The 21,919-nt window shown below is 48.4% G+C and overlaps 3 protein-coding genes across 3 annotated transcripts; 2 read left to right on the plus strand and 1 right to left on the minus strand.

The window, feature by feature from the left end:
- Positions 1-48: 48 nt before the first annotated feature.
- Positions 49-4,140, minus strand: VC83_05673 (uncharacterized protein). Its single transcript, XM_024469289.1, has 2 exons — positions 1,664-4,140; positions 49-1,612 (listed from the first exon to the last, which is right to left on the minus strand). The coding sequence occupies exons 1-2, from the start codon at positions 3,770-3,772 to the stop codon at positions 530-532; spliced, it is 3,192 nt and encodes a 1,063-aa protein (XP_024322980.1). The 5' UTR covers positions 3,773-4,140; the 3' UTR covers positions 49-529.
- A 9,649-nt stretch (positions 4,141-13,789) lies between these two features.
- On the plus strand, positions 13,790-15,407 carry VC83_05674 (uncharacterized protein). The gene has a single exon (XM_024469290.1). The coding sequence runs from the start codon at positions 14,164-14,166 to the stop codon at positions 15,154-15,156; it is 993 nt and encodes a 330-aa protein (XP_024322983.1). The 5' UTR covers positions 13,790-14,163; the 3' UTR covers positions 15,157-15,407.
- Positions 15,408-20,493: 5,086 nt separating this feature from the next.
- VC83_05675 (uncharacterized protein) lies at positions 20,494-21,490 on the plus strand. Its single transcript, XM_024469291.1, has 3 exons — positions 20,494-20,916; positions 20,972-21,103; positions 21,217-21,490. Exons 1-3 carry the CDS (start codon positions 20,887-20,889, stop codon positions 21,397-21,399), a joined length of 345 nt encoding a protein of 114 aa, XP_024322982.1. The 5' UTR covers positions 20,494-20,886; the 3' UTR covers positions 21,400-21,490.
- Positions 21,491-21,919: the final 429 nt, after the last annotated feature.

A 21,919-nucleotide genomic window follows, 5' to 3' on the forward strand; every position in this document is an offset into this window, starting at 1 on the left:
TTGGAAATCCTGCAAGTCACGAACGAGTTAGGGGGCATTTGAAGATTTGAGGTAATCCTTTGAAATTGGTATCTGTTCCTTATGATTCAGTAGAAAGACATTAACTATTAGCCCCCCCCTCAGCCCATCGAGATTCTTTCTCGCCCATCTTGCCACAACTGTCAGAGGTAGTCCGTAGTCCCCCCAAACCAGTTCCAAGAATCCCGAAAACCCACCCCACCCACCAAAGAGCCGCTCCCATATAGTCATAACCCCCACATTCCCATACAAGCACTCATTACCTCTGCAACTGCAGTTCCGTCGATGAGAACCCGTTTAAAAAACCACAAATCTATTAACAAGCCAGCATCCATTCTGGGGCTCTCCCAAAATTCCCCGAATAAAAGCCTAGCCCAGCCCAAAAAAGAAGCAAACCGCCCGAATTCCTTAGATCCTTAGATCCCCCAAGAAAATCGTAACAAAAAAACCCAAGGTTTTTTACCCGAAAATTTCAAATCTATGTTGGTATGTGTACGTCGTAACCACTCACTCACTTGCGTCCTCTCACCGGGTCCTCCGCAAAGCGGATCCCGCGACTCCTCCCGCTCATAGTCGACTGGCTCTGCAGCGTCGGCACCGTCGGGTACGCCTCATCCTCATCGCCCTCTTGCTCCTCGCTGTGTCCTAGCGCTGCAATACGACGCCTCCACTCCGCAGGTGTCTCGGAATCATCCCTCGTCGCTCCGGCGACCAAATTTCTCCTCGCCATCGTAGCAGACTCTCTGCGCTTATCGGCGGGGGTAGCCACGGGGAACTTTCGGGCGGGAACATCGTCATAATCTACCCCCTTGAGGGCTTGCTCGCGGCGCCTTCGCTCAGCTGCTGATTCCGGGACTTCACCCGAAGGAGAGCCCGCTGACGCGATGACACCCGTCCTACCCGGCAAGCCTGCCCCGCGGTCCTCGGAATCTTGTGCGTGCGCGAACAGCGCTCTTTGTTTCATAGCCACTGCGCGGTGCTCCTCGGCGTCCTCGCTGCTACGGCTGCTGCTGCTTGCCGCTCCGTCCAGCTCCTCGAGTTTCGGAGCATGGGCGCCTGACATCGCGGCGCCGACAACTTTGGCTGCGGCTGCGGAAGCGCCGGATTGCACGTTCTTTGCGCTGAAGAGGCGGTTTGAGCCGGGGATGCTGGCATCTGCGTCTCTGCGCGCGAGATCCTTCATTGCGGGCGGTGCATCAGACCTATCGAGCACAGCTGCGCGACCCTTAGGGTCTAGGGAGCGGATCTCGTTGAGGAAGTCTTCCTTGGTGAGACGGCGGCCGGCGCTGCCGATGGTAAATCGGATGTGCTCGTCGTCCTTGTAGTCATCCTTGTTTTCCTTGAAAGAGTCGAAGATTTGGGTATCCTTGATTGCATTGAAGCCACTCCACTTGTTGAGACCTTGGATCAGTTTGCTTTGTCCAGTCTGTTGAGCCTCGGAGCTCTCGCCCTCTTGGGCGCCTGCCTCTTCCCCTGCCTTGTCCTTACGAGGAGCTTTTGGTTTCGCGGCGCCTGCTTCACCCTTTTTATTGTCTCTATGAGACGGAAGATCATACTTCTTGACGACTTCGCCATCTTCATCTTCAACAATAATCTGAGAGAGTTAGTAAAATGTGTATTAATCGAGTATGCTTCATGAACTTACAGTGTTACCGAACTGGTAAGCCAGTGCCGGGCCGCGTTTGGATTTCTGCTTGGACTTCTGCTCTTCGCCTTCATCACGATGCCTCCACTCGCCAATCTTCTTCCTGAACTGCTTGTAGCCAGTCCCGGGATGCTCAACGGTTTCCTTTGCTTTCTCCTCGAATTCGCCGAGCTTCTCTTCCTTACCCTCTTCCGGAGGAGATTGTTCGACCGAGAGAACGTCGCCATCTTCATTTTCGATTATAATGTGATCGCCCTCTTGATAAGCTTCATATGTGTGGGGATGGGACCTGTGCTGTTCTGGGCGTTCCTCCTCCTCGCCATGGTGCATAATCTCTTCCATTTCCTCATCGTGCTGAACCTTTCCAATTTCTCTTTCGCCCCTCTCCTCGCCTTCTCCTTCGCCTTCATGGCTTGTAGACTCTGGCGTCAAGGTTGCAGATGTGTTTTGGCTTTGGTTGCGAGGCTGTGGCGCGATAGCAGACTGGCTGACAGGGCCTCCTGGTCCGTATCCGTCCCATTTGGACTTCTTCCTTCGCCTAGGCATGATAGATGAACTTCGAACATTTGATTTGCCCGTATCTTCTTCCTTTTGACGTCTAAGGAAAGCTCCTGGAACACCAACAGGTGGAAGCGCCCCCGGTGGGAGATCTTCCATCTTGATATCTTCGAGATCAGTATCCGACATTTTGGACATTGACTTGGACTGTGATGAAATTCGGGGCAATCTATTCATCCAAGACGGTCCTTCTTCATTGGCAGTCGTGTATGACATCGTCAGCGTTAACGTATTGATGTGTTTTCCGAGAGTGAAAACAGCAATTGAGGATCCGTGGATGATAATAGAGGTGATAACGAGGAACGTCACGATCGGCCATATCAAGGCGATGAGATGATAATGTGGTGTGCCCTCTGCTGGGAGCACTGCCAAAGGCGTCGTAGAACCCGTCTCCAAATCTGCTCGCGCGAGAATGGCAATGAAAATAGCTCCAACTCCAATAGGGCCAAAGTGACCCGCAAACAGCGCTTCTCGCCAACTTTTTATGTCGGGTATAAATGGTTTGAGTGCTAACATAATCGGTATGCGCCGGAAGAAAACGACAAACAACGCAATAATAACCAGTTTCCACGCGGCAGTTCCAAGCTCGGGAGAGTTGAACTGATCCCAAGGAATGATAGTGCCAAAATAGACAAAATACGCCAAATTGAGAAGCAAATCAATGACGTTGGACACATGGGACTCTTCTGTTTTCTGTGTAAACCATCCATCGTTAGAGAAGCCTACACCGGCAGCGAAGCCAACAAGCAGGTCGTCCACGCCTAACATGCTACCCGATCCAGCACAGAAGAGTGCCAGGACAAAATAAAACACTAGGAAGGACTCTCTATCAACTAAGTCGTGCTTCTCGGCCCATCGGATTCCTCGTCTACCAATGTATCCGATGATAAAGCCGTATATCGCGCCGAAAACACATTCGTACAGGACCGAGATAACGATCCAATGGAACGCAACTTGCGAGGGCTGGGACTGGTAATGGATGATGTAAAGCCCTAGGTAGACGAAAGGGAAGGCCATGCCATCGTTACATCCAGATTCAGCGGACAGAAGATCACGCAAATGCTTAGGTACGCGCTTGGCAAACTTTCCCTTACCAACGACCGAAGAGGCCAGGACGGGATCTGTGGCAGTGACACAGGAGGCCACGACCAAACTCTCGAGCCAGTTCAGCGTAGGAACCATCCACCAAATGAAAAGACTCGTAATGAGCCATCCAAAGGTCATAACGGGTATGAGGAGGAAGGTGACGGACCTCCAATGCTTCTCCATGTAGTATTTCGGCAATTCGACGCCGATGGCGAAACATTGGACCACGAGGACGATTCGTGAGAATTCGAGGGTTATTTGATCGACATTTCCCCATGTGCTGGGGTCAATGAGGTTGGCGGCATGCGGGCCAAAGATGATGCCGCAGAGGGTGGCGACAGTCGCCTCGCCTATGTATAGTCTCTCTTTGATAAAAGACGAACATAACATAAACAGAGATGTGAAGCCCCCTAAGATGATATACACCAAATGGGGCTTGTTGATCGACAGATGCTCCCAGGCCATTCTGAGTCAAGGTCAAGCCTCCGAAGGCTTCGATGTCTCGAATTTGTCGGCTTGTGCCGGGGAATGGCACCTTGCTTTGGACTCGCCAAGTCCTTTGGAGAACTTCTTGTCGCGCGCGTTTCGAACAGTATCCCGAAGCTTAGGTATGCTTGTGTAGTCCTAAGCTACAAATTCCTCCTCAGCGAGCGTCGTATTTGTAAAGGGTGCATTCAGGTCGAATGGCGCCAATGTGGAGCGCAGAAAACCGAGGATCTTGGCTCTTAGCGGGACCGCTATGAACTTGGCAAAGAGTGGACCGCCCAGACAAGAGCTTACGGGCTGAGTGAGTCGCCAAGATTTCCAGATCTTTTGTTTGCTGAGAAGTTGTAAGAATAAAGAGAGTATTGGGAGAGGAATGCCTCTGGTATTTGAGGGAGCAGTGAGCGTCGCTAGCGGGATTTCTGCTTGGGCGGGCAGACCGAAATCTTTTTGAGTTTGCCCAGGCTTTGCGCCTCAGTGGACTTTCCCAGCCCAATACTTGTGGGGCAATGTGGATGGGCAAAAAATGACACTGGTGTGCTGTATATGTGAAGCTGAATTCCCTTATTTAGTAATAAAGGTTACAGAATCAATTATTTATCTTTGTTCTATATGCATTTGAATGGGAGAATGGCCATCGATTGGACTATGTATGACGGAGGTTCCCCAGGTGGATATATTCTGCCGGTCGGTCTAGCTCCGGTGCTGTTAGCGGTGAGCGATAACTGTTATGCACGAGTTACACCATGTGGCGCCACAGAAATGCCAGAAATGCCAGAAATGCCAGAAATGCCAGAAATGCCAGAAATGCCAGAAATGCCAGAATGCCAGAAATGCCAGAAAGCCACAATACAACCAGGCGATTGGTGTCTTATAATACGCTATAATACGCTATACTATGCTATACTACGCTATAATATGCTATACTACGCTATACTACGCTATAATATGCTATACTACGCTATACTACGCTATAATATGCTATACTACGCTATACTACGCTATATTATACTACCGCTAGTACAACTATCATTGGACTGTAGCACGTGACTCATCTCTAATATATACTCTGTAATCGTCGGAACCGACCCTATTGCATAGGGTCGGAGTCCAAAAAGTAGATCCCCATCCCCATCCCCATCCCCATCCTCCCTTCACGCCATGCAGGTTGTGACATGATGAACAGCCACTCTACCTGATATTTGGAGACCAGACCGCGAAGAAACTCCTCGAGATCTAGCTCAATTTAGTCACATCATCATTACTCCCACCTCCAGCACTCCCTCGCTATCCCCTACCTCCGATATGCCTTCCAACCTCGAGGACTTGGGGGAGCGTGTGGCATTCGCAACCACCAAAATTTGTAGGTACCACTACATAGTAATTTATATGATAAGGTACTTAAATTGATCAACTACTCGTAATTCTCATATCCGTCCCACTCAAACTGGCCCTCACTCCCACTCCCACTCCCACTCCCACTCCCACTCTCACTTTCGCTCTCTGCCTCTAGATCTGGAATTGGATCTTGATCCTCGAGAGGAATTGGATTGCCAGCTTTTTGACAGGCTTTTACCCTCTTCTTCCGGAGGCGTTCTTGCTTCTAGGCTCCATGTAAAGCGTAAGCCCAAGGTCTCACAGGAATCCAGGGAACCAGGTCAGGAGGCAGGAAGGTCTCATATTCAGTAAGCACAATAGGTCTACGTATATACACTGACTATTCACTGGAGTCCTTCTTCCAAGGCCTCCAGCCCCCTTTTATCCAGGCGCCCTGTGCCCTAGTTTACTGAGCCCTACGGGCCCTGCCGAAAGGGGGCTCGCATGAGGGCACGTGACGCCTTCCTTACAATTACCTCCCCCTTTAGGGGAATTGTCCCCAATTCTGAGCGGAGAGGCCGATTGCTAGATCGTATGCTTCGCGTGATTGTTTCGGCTGTTTGCTCAGGATAGGTGGAGGGTTATCGAGGCGCGCACCAAGCTAGGTGGTCCCGTGACCCCCCTTTGTTGTTGTTGTTGGTTGCCGCGGCCACTCCTTGTTTTGGGGCCCCCCATTCCTGGATCAACTCTTGGGTTTTCTTATATCCAAAATCAGCCAGTGGGTCGTCATGGCAAATCTTGAAGATTTCCATCCTCACTGCCTGGTTGGGAGGTACGTATACCACTCCCTGGAAGCATAGGATGCCTGCATCGTCTACTCTCCATCCTGGAGGGTCCTCTGCTCGCGCCGTTCCTGCATCCTTGGCCCTCTTAACAGCAAGCTTGTCAGCCGCCTGAAGGGTTTTGATCAAGTCTGTCAGAGGTTCGGTCGCAGCACTGTAGGCACCCTCTCCCTGTGCCATAGCTGTCACTATGACCCGAGGGACAACAGAACCTGAACTCTTGGTGTCCGTATTGTGGTTTCTGTCCGGTCTGGCGCCGCTGGCGCTTTCACCCATACTCTGTGGGTCGATATCCTCTTCTTGAGGGCCCTGTGGGCTCATTGTCACCCCACTTACCTGCGGGGTTCCTCCAGCCTTCATGGCCTTGCGGAGGGTATTCTGAAGGGTAGGCAGCATCACGTTCTGGCTACCCCTTCGACCTCATAATCTGGTCTTCTTGACGGCCCGTCTGCCGGGTTCGTCTTTCCAGCCATGTGTTACGACGGAACAAGAAGGCTGGCCAACTACAGGACAGGAAGGAGGGAGGTCGCATGAGACCGGCCCTGGTACCTGGAGGGGCAGCGGGGAATAGTAGTTCCGAAAGTATCACGTGACGGACTCGCAGGATGATGAGAAGAGTCCTAAGAGTCCAGGACTCCGAGGACTCGAGTGAGTTCCCAGGAGTCCACTAGGCACGTGATGGACTCGCAGGATGATGAGAAGAGTCCTAAGAGTCCAGGACTCCGAGGACTCGAGTGAGTTCCCAAGAGTCCACTAGGCACGACGCCACTATATAAGTAGATAGTATTTCCTTAGATAGGAGCTTCGTGCTCAACTCAATACAGTATTTGTTATATACTAGTAACGTGTTACTTGAAGCCTTTGTGTCTGATCCCCTGCCTCCTCTGATAAGTAAACCTTTACGCAAGAGAACCTCTGTGTCTTCTATCGTTTAGAAGTCAGCGTTACACCATGTAGGCATATGGAAATCACAGGCCGATAATGCCTGCGCCCACTGCGCTTGCCTCCTTGTGAGGGCGGTGGTTTCCATGAAATACTTGAGGTTATTATGATCCATCCGTAAGGACCTCGATAGGGTATTGGCTCCCTTCAAAATAATGCCTCCACTGTTCGAAGGACCTCACGATCGCCAGAATTTTCTGGTCGTGGGTCTCATAATTGAGCTTAGCTGGTTCCAGCTTCTTGCTGTAGAAGGCCACAGGGTGCCACTCAGCCTTCTTGCCTGGCTCTTCTATTAATTGGGAGAGGTTCCCAGCCAGGCCAAACCCTGACGAATTGGTCTCAAGCGTAATTCTGCGGCTAGGATCGAAATGAACCAACGTTGGGGCTGTAGTGAAGGCTTCCTTCAGCTGGTCGAAGGTGCCTTGCTGTTCCACACCCCAGACGAATGGGCCTGTCTGTTTACCTGCCTTGGCCCCTTTCTTAAGGCCTATCATTGGGGCCACAACGGAGGAGTATTGCTTGACAAAACGCCAGTAGAAGTTGGCAAAGCCAAGGAATACCTGGACCTCTCGGTGGGTCCTAGGTATAGGCCATCCAGCTATTGCAGCAACCTGGTCGTCCTCCATAGCAACTCCTTCCGTTGTGATGATGTACCCAAGGAAGCCTACCTTCTTGGCATTGAACTCGCATTTCGAGAGCTTCACATATAGGTTTGCCTCGCATAGGCGTCCTAGGACCTCTCGCACATGGTCAGCGTGTTCCTCCTCCTTTTGGGAGTAGATGAGGATATCATCAAGGTATACGACACATACAGTGTCAACCAGCCCTTGTAGGGTCTCATTCATGTATGCTTAAAAAGTTGCGGGTGCATTGGCCAATCCGAAAGGCATCACCCTGTACTCAAAGTGCCCGTATCGAGTACAGAATGCTGTCTTCCACTCGCCACCTGGACGAATGCGGATACAGTGGTAGGCATTCCTTATATCAAGCTTCGTGAAGCACCTCGCCCCTTGGAGCCGATCCAAGGTCTCCGTGATTAGTGGCAGCGGGTGTCGATTCTTTACGGTGATCTTATTTAAGCCCCTGTAGTCTACACAGAGACGTAGGCTACCGTCCTTCTTCTGGACTAACAGAATGGCTGCGCCTGCAGGGCTTACACTCCTTCGGATCCAACCCTTCTTCTCGCTCTTGTCGAGGTATTTGCGGAGCGTGGCCAGCTCCGTTTCTGATAGGTTATATACTGGCCCATACGGTAGTTCTTGGGTCCCAGTATCGATGGCATGGGTCTTCCTTCCTAGTTCTGGCAGGTCTTCTGCCTTTTCCTCAGAGAAAACGTCAATATACGCCTCGTACTCCTTTGGGCATTTAGTGGGCGTGTTGTCGTCCATGCTCAAGGCCAAGATGAAGGCAGTATCATCTTCCTCCCACTCCTCAATATCCGTCACCTCGGCTCTCGTAATGTCGAAAGGCTGGCACCAGGTCTGTTCGCACCAGTCGATCTGTGGGTTGACCTGTGCCATCCAATCCATACCAAGGATAATGTCTATGCCTGGGGTGTCCATGGAAAGAAGGGTCTGGGCGACAACACACTCCCTTTGGAAGTGGTCCCTAGCTCGGACCTGGGTGGTGGCTGCTCCGTTGTCATACTGACATTCGTTGCACTCAGTTTGCTATCAAACTCAAGAGCAAACTTAGAAATCTCCTCCTCAAACCTACAAGTCACTATACATATTTTGGCTTGTCACACCAACAACAAGAGCAATACTACTCAACGATTGCTACAATCCTCTATGATACATTACACGTCATTGCTCCTTAGTTACTGGGCCGATATGACCACATAGCATATCTCTACAACCCTCTATGATTCATTACATGACATCACTCCTTAGTTACTGGGCTAATATTACACATGACATATCTCTATCAACTAGAGGCCTAGGAACATGAACGATAGCTCCAAAAGCTTCTACAACCCTCTATGATTCATTAAACATCATCGCTCCTTAGTTACCCACAAGATTGGTTAAGTTATGACATAATTTGTCTATAGGGGTACTCTGACCTTGGACCTCCTTTCACTTCCTATAGGCTAGGAACCTAGGAGATGGTTCTATGGGAATCTCTTACATTGACTACAGTTACCAAGCCTGGTTAGTTATGGAAAGTCTTCGAAAATAAGAGAACTACACTCCTTTAGCATAAATAGGATTGCCCTTTCTTGAAGAAAGGGCAAGCAGACAATACAGTAAATTGACTATCACATACTTCCACGTCTTTTCCAAGCTTCCAAGCATTGATCTTGTTACTCCTTGTTTTTGAAAAGTCAGTGAGGTGCTAACCTCTGACTTATCCCTTATCCCTGAGTTCTCAGACTCAACATTTATACAACTTGTCTAAACCACTCCACTACATCATACACCTGATTGCTGCATTGTGGAATAGTCTAAGCTACAACCCTTTGGCTCTGTTTCCTAAGACAGTGTGTTGTCTTAGTAAAATCATCCCTTCCTTGGGTGGCTAGATTCTCACATCTGGTGCACCCACCATTACATCCGTATATCTCAACCTCCTTTCCGTCAACTGCTCTTGCCTGTGGTGGTGCCTTATCTCGGCACTCCAAACCCCTCTCCTTGGCAAACAGAGGGTGGATGGTGGACACGTCAGATCCTGAATTGAGGAGGGCTTTCACCTTGTGCCATTTAGGGCCTACCTGCACCTCTACCTTGATGTCCATCCTCCTTAGCGCCCTGAGTTTCCAAGGCTCAAGTGGGAGTCACCCTTCTTCTTTGGTGTGGGTGTCAAGCTTCCTTACGCCCAAACCTGTGTGTTGGCGTGGGCTTCGGCATTCCTTGGAGAAGTGGCCCGTTTTGCCACAGTTATAGCAGTTCCCAAACGGGGTCGACCTTGTATCCCTACCTTGCATAAGGGTTCTCCCTCTCATCGACTGTTGGTCTTGTTGGCGGTGCTTATACCAGGAGGGCATCCTCTCCCCTGGTGTTGAGGCTCGAGGAGCCCCTGCTGCTGGCGAAGTTGCCCCTTCGTGTAATGTTGGGTGCACCAGATATGAGAATCTAGCCACCCAAGGAAGGGATGAATTTACTAAGACAACACACTGTCTTAGGAAACAGAGCCAAAGGGTTGTAGCTTAGACTATTCCACAACGCAGCAATCAGGTGTATGATGTGGTGAAGTGGTTTAGACAAGTTGCAACAAATGTTGAGTCTGAGAACTCAGGGGTAAGTCAGAGGTTAACTCCTCACTGACTTTTCAGAAACAAGGAGTAACAAGATGAATGCTTGGAAGCTTGTAAAAGACGTGGAAGTATGTGATAGTCTATTTACTGTATTGCCTGCTTGCCCTTTCTTAAGGAAAGGGCAATCCTATTTATGCCAAAGGAGTGTAGTTCTCTCATTTTCCATGACTTTCCATGACTAACCAGGCTTGGTAAATGTATTAGAAATCAAGTGCGACCCACAACTAGCTTGCTAATCATGTAGTGAACGTAAGAGAATCCCATAGAACCATCTCTTGGGTTCCTAGCCTATAGGAAGTGAAAAGGAGGTCCAAGGTCAGAGTACCCCTAAGACAAATTATGTCATAACTTAACCAATCTTGTGGGTAACTAAGGAGCGATGACGTGTAATGAATCATAGAGGGTTGTAGAAGCTTCTAGAGCTATCGTTCATGTTCCTAGGCCTCTAGTTGGTAGAGATATGTCATGTGTAATATTAGCCCAGTAACTAAGGAGTGATGTCATGTAATGAATCATAGAGGGTTGTAGAGATATGCTATGTGGTCATATCAGCCCAGTAACTAAGGAGCAATGACGTGTAATGTATCATAGAGGATTGTAGCAATCGTTGAGTAGTATTGCTCTTGTTGTTGGTGTGACAAGCCAAAATATGTATAGTGACTTGTAGGTTTGAGGAGGAGATTTCTAAGTTTGCTCTTGAGTTTGATAGCAAACTGAGTGCAACGAATGTCAGTATGACACTTCGGTGGGAAAAACCACCCCGGAAGGAACTCTTCCTCCTTTCTGGTTGTCCTTGTCGAGAGTAGGGGTCTTCTCTGTCGCCCACCGGTTCGTCATTTCCAGCATTGCTGGGATATTGACAACAGCGTCCCTATGGGTGGTAAAACGTTCTGCGTACCCCCCCTCGAGGAGGCGCTGCCTCATCTCTGGGTGAATCTTTGTCAAGAGGTGGGTGGTCCTTTGCAACTCGGTATAGGGTTCCATCTCTCATTCGAGGTCCTCAAGATAGGCCACAAACTTGCGGATGCTCTGTCCTTTTCTCTGGTTGGCCGCGTTGTATTTCAAGGCCGCAGTGTGCTGTCGGTTGGCTGGATCGACATGGAGGTCTTGAAGAAACTCCTTAAATCCAGCGATGTCTAAGGGGTCTATATATCCCTCTTCTTGGGAGGCGCACCGGTTATCCCACTCCTTCATAGGGTCTCCCTCTAGGTATTGGGCAGCGAAGGCCACCTTCAATTGCTCGGTTGGAAACACCCTTGGTTGGTATCGGAAGATGGCACGGATTAAGGCCATGAACTCGTTGAGCTCTCAGGTTGATTCGCCCTTGTATATCTTAGGTTCCTTGACCCTTCCTATTGGTCTTTGGGCCGGCGTGGTTTCCATCGATACCGTGGAAACAGTGTCCATTTCCAGCCCCTCCTGGCGAGGGTCCTCCCACTCATCTTCAGTATCCTGGTGTCGCCTCTTTTGACGACCCTCTTCTTTGATCAGGGCTTGCTTCTTTGCAAAATTCTGTACAGCCTCAGGGTTGTTACGATGGTCATAGAGGTGATGATGCCAGTCCAGTAAAAGTAATCTAGATTGAATCTAAAGAGAGAAGAAGAAGAAGAAGGAAGGAAGGTGAGGCTATTCCTCATAACATACAGTTGTCTGCTTAGCAGTTGTAACCTTGTGGCTAAGGCTACACCCGTAATCCCCATAACAACTGTAATAACCGTAATAACCGTAACAACCGTAACAACTGTAACAACCGTAACAACCGTAACAACGGTAACAACCGTAACAACCGTAACAAGCTGTGACAAGCTGTGAGCTGTAATCGTAACAAGGGTAGGCGTTGTAGTCGTCGCCGTGCGTCCTTCGGAATAGCTCTAGGGCCTCCTCCATGGTATTGATGTAAGCCCTTTAGTTGTCCATTCGTTTCCAAAGGTCAGCCAACTTCGAGGCCATGCTCTCGCCCCAGTCTGCTGTAGAGTGGCTGACTTCCACGGGTGTAGCTCTTAGAGCTGGCTCAGTCGCCTCGGTCGCTGGTGTCGCCCCCCCAGAGGTCGCTCGAGTAATCCGTTTTTGCCATCCTGACCCAGTAGGCTGGATATGGGTAGAGTGAATAGAATTGTAAAGCGTAAGCCCAAGGTCTCACGGGAGTCCAGGGAACCAGGTCAGGAGACAGGAAGATCTCGTATTCAGTAAGCACAATAGGTCTACGTATATACAGCGACTATTCACTGGAGTCCTTCTTCCAAGGCCTCCAGCCCCCTTTTATCAAGGCGCCCTGTGCCCTAGTTTACCGAGCCCTACGGGCCCTGCCAAAAGGGGGCTCGCGTGAGGGCACGCGACACCTTCCTTACACTCCAACTCCTGCCCTATGGAGCTGCTTGCGGGCCTGGTTAGTAGCCTCTTTCTCTGCTGCTCGCTCTGCCTTTTTAGCCTGTTGAGCTCGCGCATCCTCTACAGTAAGAGCTCCTCCAATTTGTAGGCGTGCGCGGCTACTATGCCCCCTATTTTTATGCTCATTAACCTGCTGTTGTAGAATTGAGACGTTAAGCTCTTAAAGTTGTCTGTGCGCTAATACTACTTCTGTGCCAATAACCCAATTGTTATAACGCTGCCGATAGGGGCTACTAAGTAGGTGCTCTGCTGTATATATTGTGAACTCTGGCGTACGGTGACGAGTCTAATAGTAGTAGCTTGAGGTCAGAAGTAGGAGTGATTTGCGTGTGAAAAATGAAGTGATCAAGCCACTCCATAGCAAGTTGGTCATTCGTATATCCTGATTCTGATAATAGTACCTGTTCTGTGCTAATAAGACTTGGACGGTACCACGAGTCCATGTGGACTTTGCCTACAATAATTAGTATAGGTGGAGTACCTCTTCCGCTTGCAGACACAGCTTCGATTACTGTAATTGAAGCTCGATTCTCAGGACTTCCTGTATATAGCTCTGTAACTCCGTGCGGAACTATCACTTTTTCGCCTCTTAGAATTCTAACTTGAAAGCCAGTCTCGTCCATATTCCATATAGAATCTACTCCTATATTCTGAGTTGTGATAAAAATCGTTATAATTACGAAACCACTTTTGAAGAACGCTCTCATCTTGAGCTTGAACCCGCTGTAGATAGACTTCGTTTTTATGATATAAAAATCAGAAAGGTCATTCTTAATGAATCTCGTAAGCCAACTATATGAAGGCAAATACGGCAAACAGCAGCAAATGTCATCTGCTTCGTTGCTCCAAGCCCTTGATTATATTGCGTAGTTATCCACTCTTTAAGGGCCTTCGTCTGAGCAATTGTAAGGAGCTTATTATGTCCTCCGCGGCCAACTCGTGTGCGATTAAGTCGAGTAATTGATGATTGAAGCGTTGATTTTGATACTTTGAAAATCCGGCTTGCGGCAGCAACGAATTCAGATGGGTTTGCCGCAAGCCATTCACGAGCATCGGATAGAATAGGGTCTTCCATTTCAATTACATAGTTGTAGTATACAAATTATAAGCTATAGATATGTTGAGGCTATGGATGGGGATACGATACGAAGTGGCGGTGAGCATCAACGGTGAACGCCGTTTGCTTCCGCGAACGCTCTTTGCTTACCCCGACCCTATGCAATAGGGTCGGTTCCGACGATTACGTTGGTTCATCTTGTTGGTTCAACACAATCTCTCGCGTTCCATGTTGCTTCATGCTGCATATGCTCAAGCACAATCAAACTCTTTCCATCACTCGTACATATTTCTTCTTCCCCTCTTTCTCTGACTGTTCATCGCATGTGGACCCTGGTATTCGCTGTATGAAAACTGCTTGAAGGAACCTGCATAAAGTCTCTGCGAACTGAGGCACCTGTTGAGCTATCCCAGTGACATTTGTCCTGTCACGGATCCTGCGCACAAAGTGTCATCTCGCAGCGTCCGTCCACGCTTTACCCCGCAGGCCATGAGCTGAACATTAATTATATTTTCTTATATTACCGCCCTAGACGCGCAGGAAAAGGACTGATTGGATTTCAATCGCTGCGATGGCCTCTTATCTGACGGAGTCGTCTCGTTGGGCTGCTCTGGAAGCACATGATCCCCTGGCCGACGGCAACTTTGTGTATTGCGTCAAGACGACGGGCATATATTGTCGCCCGACATGTGGTGCTCGACTCGCGCGCCGAGCAAACGTGGTCTTCCAAGACAACGCCTCTGCTGCACAAGAGGCCGGGTTTCGGGCCTGCAAGCGGTGCAAACCGGATCTTGACAAGCACGACCCACAAGCTACACTCGTGGCCAGAGCGCGGCACACCATCGAGAGGATCCAGGCTGAGAAGGGCTCCATCCCGTCGCTTGCAAACCTGGCTGAAGAAGCCGGGTTGACGAAGAGCCACTTCCATCGGGTTTTCAAGAAGATTACAGGTGTCACCCCACGAGTTTACGCCGAGGGCTTGGCGAAGGATGGCAATGCTGAATTGAAGTCGCCACAGTCGATTGCTTCAGAAACACCATCCCTTGGGTATCTGGCGAGTAAAACCGCCAGTGAAGGCCCTGCGACACCCGTGCTACACCAGCTCCCATCAGTCCCGGAAGGCCCAGCTTCCAAGAACTCGGCGTTCAGCCACATGACGCCTATTAGGCCTCAATCTAGAGCCATGGGTATGAATGAGACCGATTTGATCGATGACCTCTACTCCATGGCCTCCGGATTGCCCAGCAGAGTGGCAGTACCAAAGCCAAGCCCGAAGGAGATATTCTACACCATCCAACCATGGAAATCGAGCTTCGTCCTGATAGCCACGAGCCCTAATGGGATGTGTTTAATGGAAATTGAGGACTCGAGCGACGCTCTTTTGCACATTTTATCTACGCGCTTTCCAGACGCCCACTTGGCACTGTCGTCGTGGTCTCCCTCGAAGTCATCTGCGGGCCTCAAGGGCCATCAGAACTCGCAGGAAGCCATCTTTGAGAATATTATGAACGCTTTGGTTAATCCTACTGGGAAAATTTTAGATATTCCTTTTGATTTGCATTGAAAATTTCCCTCGGCATCTGGAATGTCGGACGCGAAAGGGGAAGGCTCTTATGAGAGAGGTCTAATATGGGAACGGTTATTTTGGCAGTTGAGCAGTTGCAGTTAGAAACTGCCACTGGTGGCTCAAGATGTGATATGGGCATGATAAATGTCGGTCGGTGGTGCAGCAGTTTATTCCTAGAGTAGTAGAGCTGGGCTCTATAGCAAACCAAACGCGAGACCCCATGATGTTGGAGTCGACAACGATCCCCCGTGTGAGTCGAGGAGTGTTGAAGGTCTCTCTGAAGTGGCGAATAATTGATTCTACACCCCCCCCACCTCCAAGACCATAAGATTTGTAAAATTACCTACAAAGCTTCAACAGTATGAGATCATATACGGAGGCGTGTACCAAAAGTCCTTGCCAGGCAGGGGTATAGCCTACCCCTGTCAAAATGAGCATTCACGATACTTGCACCTGTAGCTTCATAAAATGAGAATCAATTATAATAGTTAATAGTTCCTACGTGCCTTGCCATGTGTAGATATATTACTAACCCCTTCCTTATATCCATTTCCTCCTTCGAGTCTAATAACCTCTTGAATATGGCGTGGAATCCTCTCGATCCACGCCTGTATTCTCCGTTGTTCATGCTCCTCCCATGCCTTTTTCCACACAATTTCTGCAGTTTTCCGAGTTGTAGGAGGCCCTTTACGAGTAGTAACCCGCTTCATAAATGGTCAACAAGGCTCAATCATATTAAGGTCAGGCGAATTACCTGGCCATAATAGCCGTTGAATATCAAACCTATCAAAGACAGCCTTTTGCCACTTTGACGCATGAGATGGTGCTTTATCTTCTTGTACAATAGTATTTAGCCTTTCCTTCTTACACCCTTGTGCAAATGGTAGAAGTAAAGGCTCAAGGATGACTTTTCAGTATCGCCATGCATCAATTCCTCCTTTTTGTAATGGTGGGTGCACCAGATGTGAGAATCTAGCAACCCAAGGGAAGGGATGATTTTACTACGACAACACACTGTCTTAGGAAACAGAGCCAAAGGGTTGTAGTTTAGACTATTCCACAATGCAGCAATCAGGTGTATGATGTAGTGAAGTGGTTTAGACAAGTTGTAACAAATGTTGAGTCTGAGAACTCAGGGGTAAGTAAGAGGTTAGCACCTCACTGACTTTTCAGAAACAAAGAATAACAAGATCAATGCTTGGAAGCTTGGAAAAGACGTAGAAGTTGTGCTAGTCGATTTACTGTATTGTCTGCTTGTGCAAGGACACAGGGCACCCAGCTCACAGTAATAGCATATGAGAGTGCGAGTCAGAGGCTAAACGGATGCTATCCTATAGGTCTACTACGAAGGATACAAAAAAGATGAAGGGGGAACCCCGTGAGTCAATTCCCTCAAGTACCCGAACCCATCCGACTTGGTTAGCCCAGCCAAATGATCACACGTGACCAGGGGGAACCCTGTGAGTCAATTCCCTCAAATACCCGAAACCCATCCGACTTGGTTAGCCCAGCCAAATGATCACACGTGACCAGGGGGAACCCTGTGAGTCAATTCCCTCAAATACCCGAAACCCATCCGACTTGGTTAGCCCAGCCAAATGATCACATGTGACCAGGAGGAACCCTGTGAGTCAATTCCCTCAAATACCCGAAACCCATCCGACTCGATTAGCCCACCCAAATGATCACACATGACCAGGGGGAACCCCGTGAGTCAATTCCCTCAAGTACCCGAAACCCATCCGGCTCGGTTAGATGCAATGAACTCTACCATCTAGGTGATATTGAGATATAACACGCTGGACAATAGTTGCTCACCCAAATAATCACACGTGACCCGCAGCTACTCAGAGTCTGCTCCTTAGAGTGAGAGACGAGAAGGCATCCTTACAGCTTGCCCTTTCTTAAGGAAAGGGCAATCCTATTTATGCTAAAGGAGTGTAGTTCTCTCATTTTCCAAGACTTTCCATGACTAACCAGGCTTGGTAACTGTAGTCAATGTAAGAGAATCCCATAGAACCATCTCTTAGGTTCCTAGCCTATAGGGAGTGAAAGGAGGTCCAAGGTCAGAGTACCCCTATAGACAAATTATGTCATAACTTAACCAATCTTGTGGGTAACTAAGGAGCGATGACGTGTAATGAATCATAGAGGGTTGTAGAAGCTTCTAGAGCTATCGTTCATGTTCCTAGGCCTCTAGTTGGTAGAGATATGCCATGTGGTAGTATTGGCCCACCCCCTTAAGGAGGAGATTTTCTTTAATAACTTGTTCAATGAGTGTCCAAATGATATGCCGTGATGTATGTAGCATAAACAAATGTAGTAGAAGAGTTTACAGCAATTGTTGAGTAGTATTGCTCTTGTTGTTGGTGTGATAAGCCAAGATATGTATGGTGACTTGTAGGTTTGAGGAGGAGATTTCTAAGTTTGCTCTTGAGTTTGATAGCAAACTGAGTGTAACAAATGTCAGTATGACACTTTTCCTTTCTCACAGGTCATTGCTCCTGTCTTTTTTGTAAACTTCCACTCTGGCTTCCTTCCTCTATAGTTCCGTAATCCAAGGTGACATATTCCATTTTCAAGTTCCCATTCCTCTTTGCATTGTGCTTCAATTGTATTATTAACTGCTTCGATTTCAATTGCTGCTTCTCTCTTCTCCCTTGCTGCGAAGTGTATATGGCCCCTTTTATCGTATGTAAAACAGCTCCACCACATGAATTCCGACGCTCCGTGCCATCGAGAGCGAATAACAGATGGCTCGAATCTCTCATCTTTTGTCCTCCATACTTTAAATCCTCCACGTCGATGGCCAAGGACAATAGATGTTTCATCTTTTCTAATCTGTAAGAGTCCAATGTGCATATCATAGAGCGAATTGTAGTCGTGCTTCTCTCATCGCTTTAGTTAATCCTGGTTTCCATGTTGGCTTTTGTTTTATCAGTTTATGGCGTTGTAGTACTCAAAAAGCAGTCATTGTAGACACACCATTTTCATAATGTCATACTGACATCCGTTGCACTCAGTTTGCTATCAAACTCAAGAGCAAACTTAGAAATCTCCTCCTCAAACCTACAAGTCACCATTCATATCTTGGCTTATCACACCAACAACAAGAGCAATACTACTCAACAATTGCTGTAAACTCTTCTACTACATTTGTTTATGCTACATACATCACGGCATATCATTTGGACACTCATTGAACAAGTTATTAAAGAAAATCTCCTCCTTAAGGGGGTGGGCCAATACTACCACATGGCATATCTCTACCAACTAGAGGCCTAGGAACATGAACGATAGCTCTAGAAGCTTCTACAACCCTCTATGATTCATTACACGTCATCGCTCCTTAGTTACCCACAAGATTGGTTAAGTTATGACATAATTTGTCTATAGGGGTACTCTGACCTTGGACCTCCTTTCACTCCCTATAGGCTAGGAACCTAAGAGATGGTTCTATGGGATTCTCTTACATTGACTACAGTTACCAAGCCTGGTTAGTCATGGAAAGTCTTGGAAAATGAGAGAACTACACTCCTTTAGCATAAATAGGATTGCCCTTTCCTTAAGAAAGGGCAAGCTGTAAGGATGCCTTCTCGTCTCTCACTCTAAGGAGCAGACTCTGAGTAGCTGCGGGTCACGTGTGATTATTTGGGTGAGCAACTATTGTCCAGCGTGTTATATCTCAATATCACCTAGATGGTAGAGTTCATTGCATCTAACCGAGCCGGATGGGTTTCGGGTACTTGAGGGAATTGACTCACGGGGTTCCCCCTGGTCATGTGTGATCATTTGGGTGGGCTAATCGAGTCGGATGGGTTTCGGGTATTTGAGGGAATTGACTCACAGGGTTCCTCCTGGTCACATGTGATCATTTGGCTGGGCTAACCAAGTCGGATGGGTTTCGGGTATTTGAGGGAATTGACTCACAGGGTTCCCCCTGGTCACGTGTGATCATTTGGCTGGGCTAACCAAGTCGGATGGGTTTCGGGTATTTGAGGGAATTGACTCACAGGGTTCCCCCTGGTCACGTGTGATCATTTGGCTGGGCTAACCAAGTCGGATGGGTTCGGGTACTTGAGGGAATTGACTCACGGGGTTCCCCCTTCATCTTTTTTGTATCCTTCGTAGTAGACCTATAGGATAGCATCCGTTTAGCCTCTGACTCGCACTCTCATATGCTATTACTGTGAGCTGGGTGCCCTGTGTCCTTGCACAAGCAGACAATACAGTAAATCGACTAGCACAACTTCTACGTCTTTTCCAAGCTTCCAAGCATTGATCTTGTTATTCTTTGTTTCTGAAAAGTCAGTGAGGTGCTAACCTCTTACTTACCCCTGAGTTCTCAGACTCAACATTTGTTACAACTTGTCTAAACCACTTCACTACATCATACACCTGATTGCTGCATTGTGGAATAGTCTAAACTACAACCCTTTGGCTCTGTTTCCTAAGACAGTGTGTTGTCATAGTAAAATCATCCCTTCCCTTGGGTTGCTAGATTCTCACATCTGGTGCACCCACCATTACACATAACCAATTGTTGCTGCTGTCTTCTCTCGAGGGTTCCGGTCCATTTTTATACTCTTTATAAGAATCTCTTCGCCATTTGCACTTAGTTTCTGAGGGCATCCTGTTCGAGGGGCATCACTAAGATATTTATTGAGTAATTGCTTGTCGATATCTGGATTATATCCACGGCGGCCTGCTTCAGCCATGTAGAATCGCACTTGCCGCTCAGAAATTTTTGTATTCTCTTTAATTTGCTGATATGTAGCTCCCTAAGCTCGGAGTCCTATAGCTTGAGCTCGCGTTGCAAGAGAGTATGAAGGCATATTTAATATCTGTATTATCTTCTACTCTACAAAATACGAATTGACGATGCCTATTTACTGACTTTACCCGTATTTTTAGCCCCGAACGCTACATTCCTTGGCACTGTTAGCCCGGCAAGGACTTTTGGTACACGCCTCCGTACCCATCCCGGAATAAGAGTCAAGCAGCGGCTCCAAGACTTCCAAGTCTGAGAGGGACGTGTAGCATTCCCGTGCCACGTGACGTGCTGATTGGTTACATTGTGTTGGGGGAAACGGACAATCCCATGGGATACGGTAGTCTTTCGCGCCCAAAATGGCACTTTTCTCCGTGGGACTATCTAGTTCCCCAGTCGGTCAGAGTACTGAGCTGAGGTTTCAGCTCAGTGTATCACTTCGGTTTGGGGTGTAGGGACCCAAACCTTCGGGGTTTTGGGGGTTTCTCCCAGGCCTACAAATAGCGTACGTAGACCCGTAGTTTAGTGAGCAATTCAATTGATTATATTATCCTATATACGGTATTCTACTGTTGAAGCCTCTGTTCTGCTGCCCGTAAGAGATTAATTACGGTGACCGGAGATTATCACACGATTCTGTGTGTGGTTCTCCGTACTCCGCAATTACCTCCAACACATTGGGAGCAACCGCACTCTAGCGCGGTGGGGCGAACAGACTTCCTACGAGCCTCAACTCTGGACGTCGCTCATATAAATAAACCCATCGCCTCCACAAAAGTAGACTGGGAGAAACTGTTGATAAGAGCTTTACTGCAGGAACAAAGACCGCCCGCTACTGCCCGTAGTCAGACTCGTTATCAATATTGGAGAACCGCCAATATTCTCACTTTGAACACCACCAGCGAGAGACTGGCCCTCTAAATCCCATACTGCGCCCCAAGGCAACCACAGGCAAGATGGCAGTAAAAGTTACGCCTTACCAAGAGGTATTTATCTTTTCTGAGACTGATAAGGGAGAGAGCTCGTCAACTAACATCACAGCGCGTCTACGCCCTCCTCGTCCAAATCCCCTCCGGCCGCATCACATCCTACAAATCCCTCTCCGACGCCCTGAACTCAAGCCCACGCGCTATCGGGGGTGCATTGAGGAATAACCCTTTTGCGCCTGAAGTCGTAAGTTTCCTCCCCGCCTCATTCTTTCACCTCCGTCTCTGCCATTCCTGTACTTTTCTTACGGGCGTGGCAAAAAATAAATAAAGAGAGTGAGTGCTGATAGTAGCTTGTAGCCGTGTCATAGGTGTATTGCTTCTACGGGGTTTGTGGGGGGGTTTATGGGGGGTTGGAATAAGGCGCCGAGCGGGATTAATCAGGAGAAGAAGATTGAGTTGCTGAGGGGGGAAGGGGTGGAGTTTGATGAGAAGGGGATGTTGATGGATAAGGGGAGGTGGTGGGATGGGTTTAAGGTGTGATGAAGGGCGTTGGGAGGGCTGTACTGTATATTATAACGCGACCAAGGAAATAGGCCTCTTGAATACGGCGAGAATGAATCATTAATAACCCCAAAATGGATTTCTATTTGCTATTGTTGCCCAGGTGGTATAATAATATCCCCGCATAAAATCCAAAACTCCCGTAGCGTAAATAATCGTCCCATAAAGTCATTCCAGTCATATACTCATTACCATAAGCATAACACATCCCAATAATCATACAAACCCGCCCCCCAAACCCATAAATACGCCATCAATCTCACAGCGATATATCCTGTGCCGCCTCACTTAACACACTCAGCAAACTCCCCGCCGCACCGCCAATACTCGCCGCCGTAAACCTCTCCGACCATCGTTTATTTTGCGACCACCTACTCCCCCCCTTCACCGCACCCCCCTTCACCGCCTCCCCACTCTCCCTCCCCTCCCTCTCCCTCCCCTTCCTCTCCCTCTCCGAACTCACAGCTCCACTCGGCCCATCCATCCACGACTGCGGCAT

Source organism: Pseudogymnoascus destructans, assembly GCF_001641265.1.
Source record: "Pseudogymnoascus destructans isolate 20631-21 unplaced genomic scaffold scaffold_14, whole genome shotgun sequence".
In the NCBI taxonomy this organism is placed as follows: domain Eukaryota; kingdom Fungi; phylum Ascomycota; class Leotiomycetes; order Thelebolales; family Thelebolaceae; genus Pseudogymnoascus; species Pseudogymnoascus destructans.

Excerpts from the sequence above, each read along its gene's own strand:
- VC83_05673 (XM_024469289.1), bottom strand. The coding sequence starts at position 3,772 with ATGGCCTGGGAGCATCTGTCGATCAACAAGCCCCATTTGGTGTATATC. Across the intron at positions 1,613-1,663 it reads CTTACCAGTTCGGTAACACT|ATTATTGTTGAAGATGAAGA; the intron begins GTAAGTTCATGA and ends TAACTCTCTCAG.
- VC83_05674 (XM_024469290.1), top strand. The coding sequence starts at position 14,164 with ATGGCCTCTTATCTGACGGAGTCGTCTCGTTGGGCTGCTCTGGAAGCA.
- VC83_05675 (XM_024469291.1), top strand. The coding sequence starts at position 20,887 with ATGGCAGTAAAAGTTACGCCTTACCAAGAG. Across the intron at positions 20,917-20,971 it reads AAGTTACGCCTTACCAAGAG|CGCGTCTACGCCCTCCTCGT; the intron begins GTATTTATCTTT and ends CTAACATCACAG. Across the intron at positions 21,104-21,216 it reads ACCCTTTTGCGCCTGAAGTC|CCGTGTCATAGGTGTATTGC; the intron begins GTAAGTTTCCTC and ends AGTAGCTTGTAG.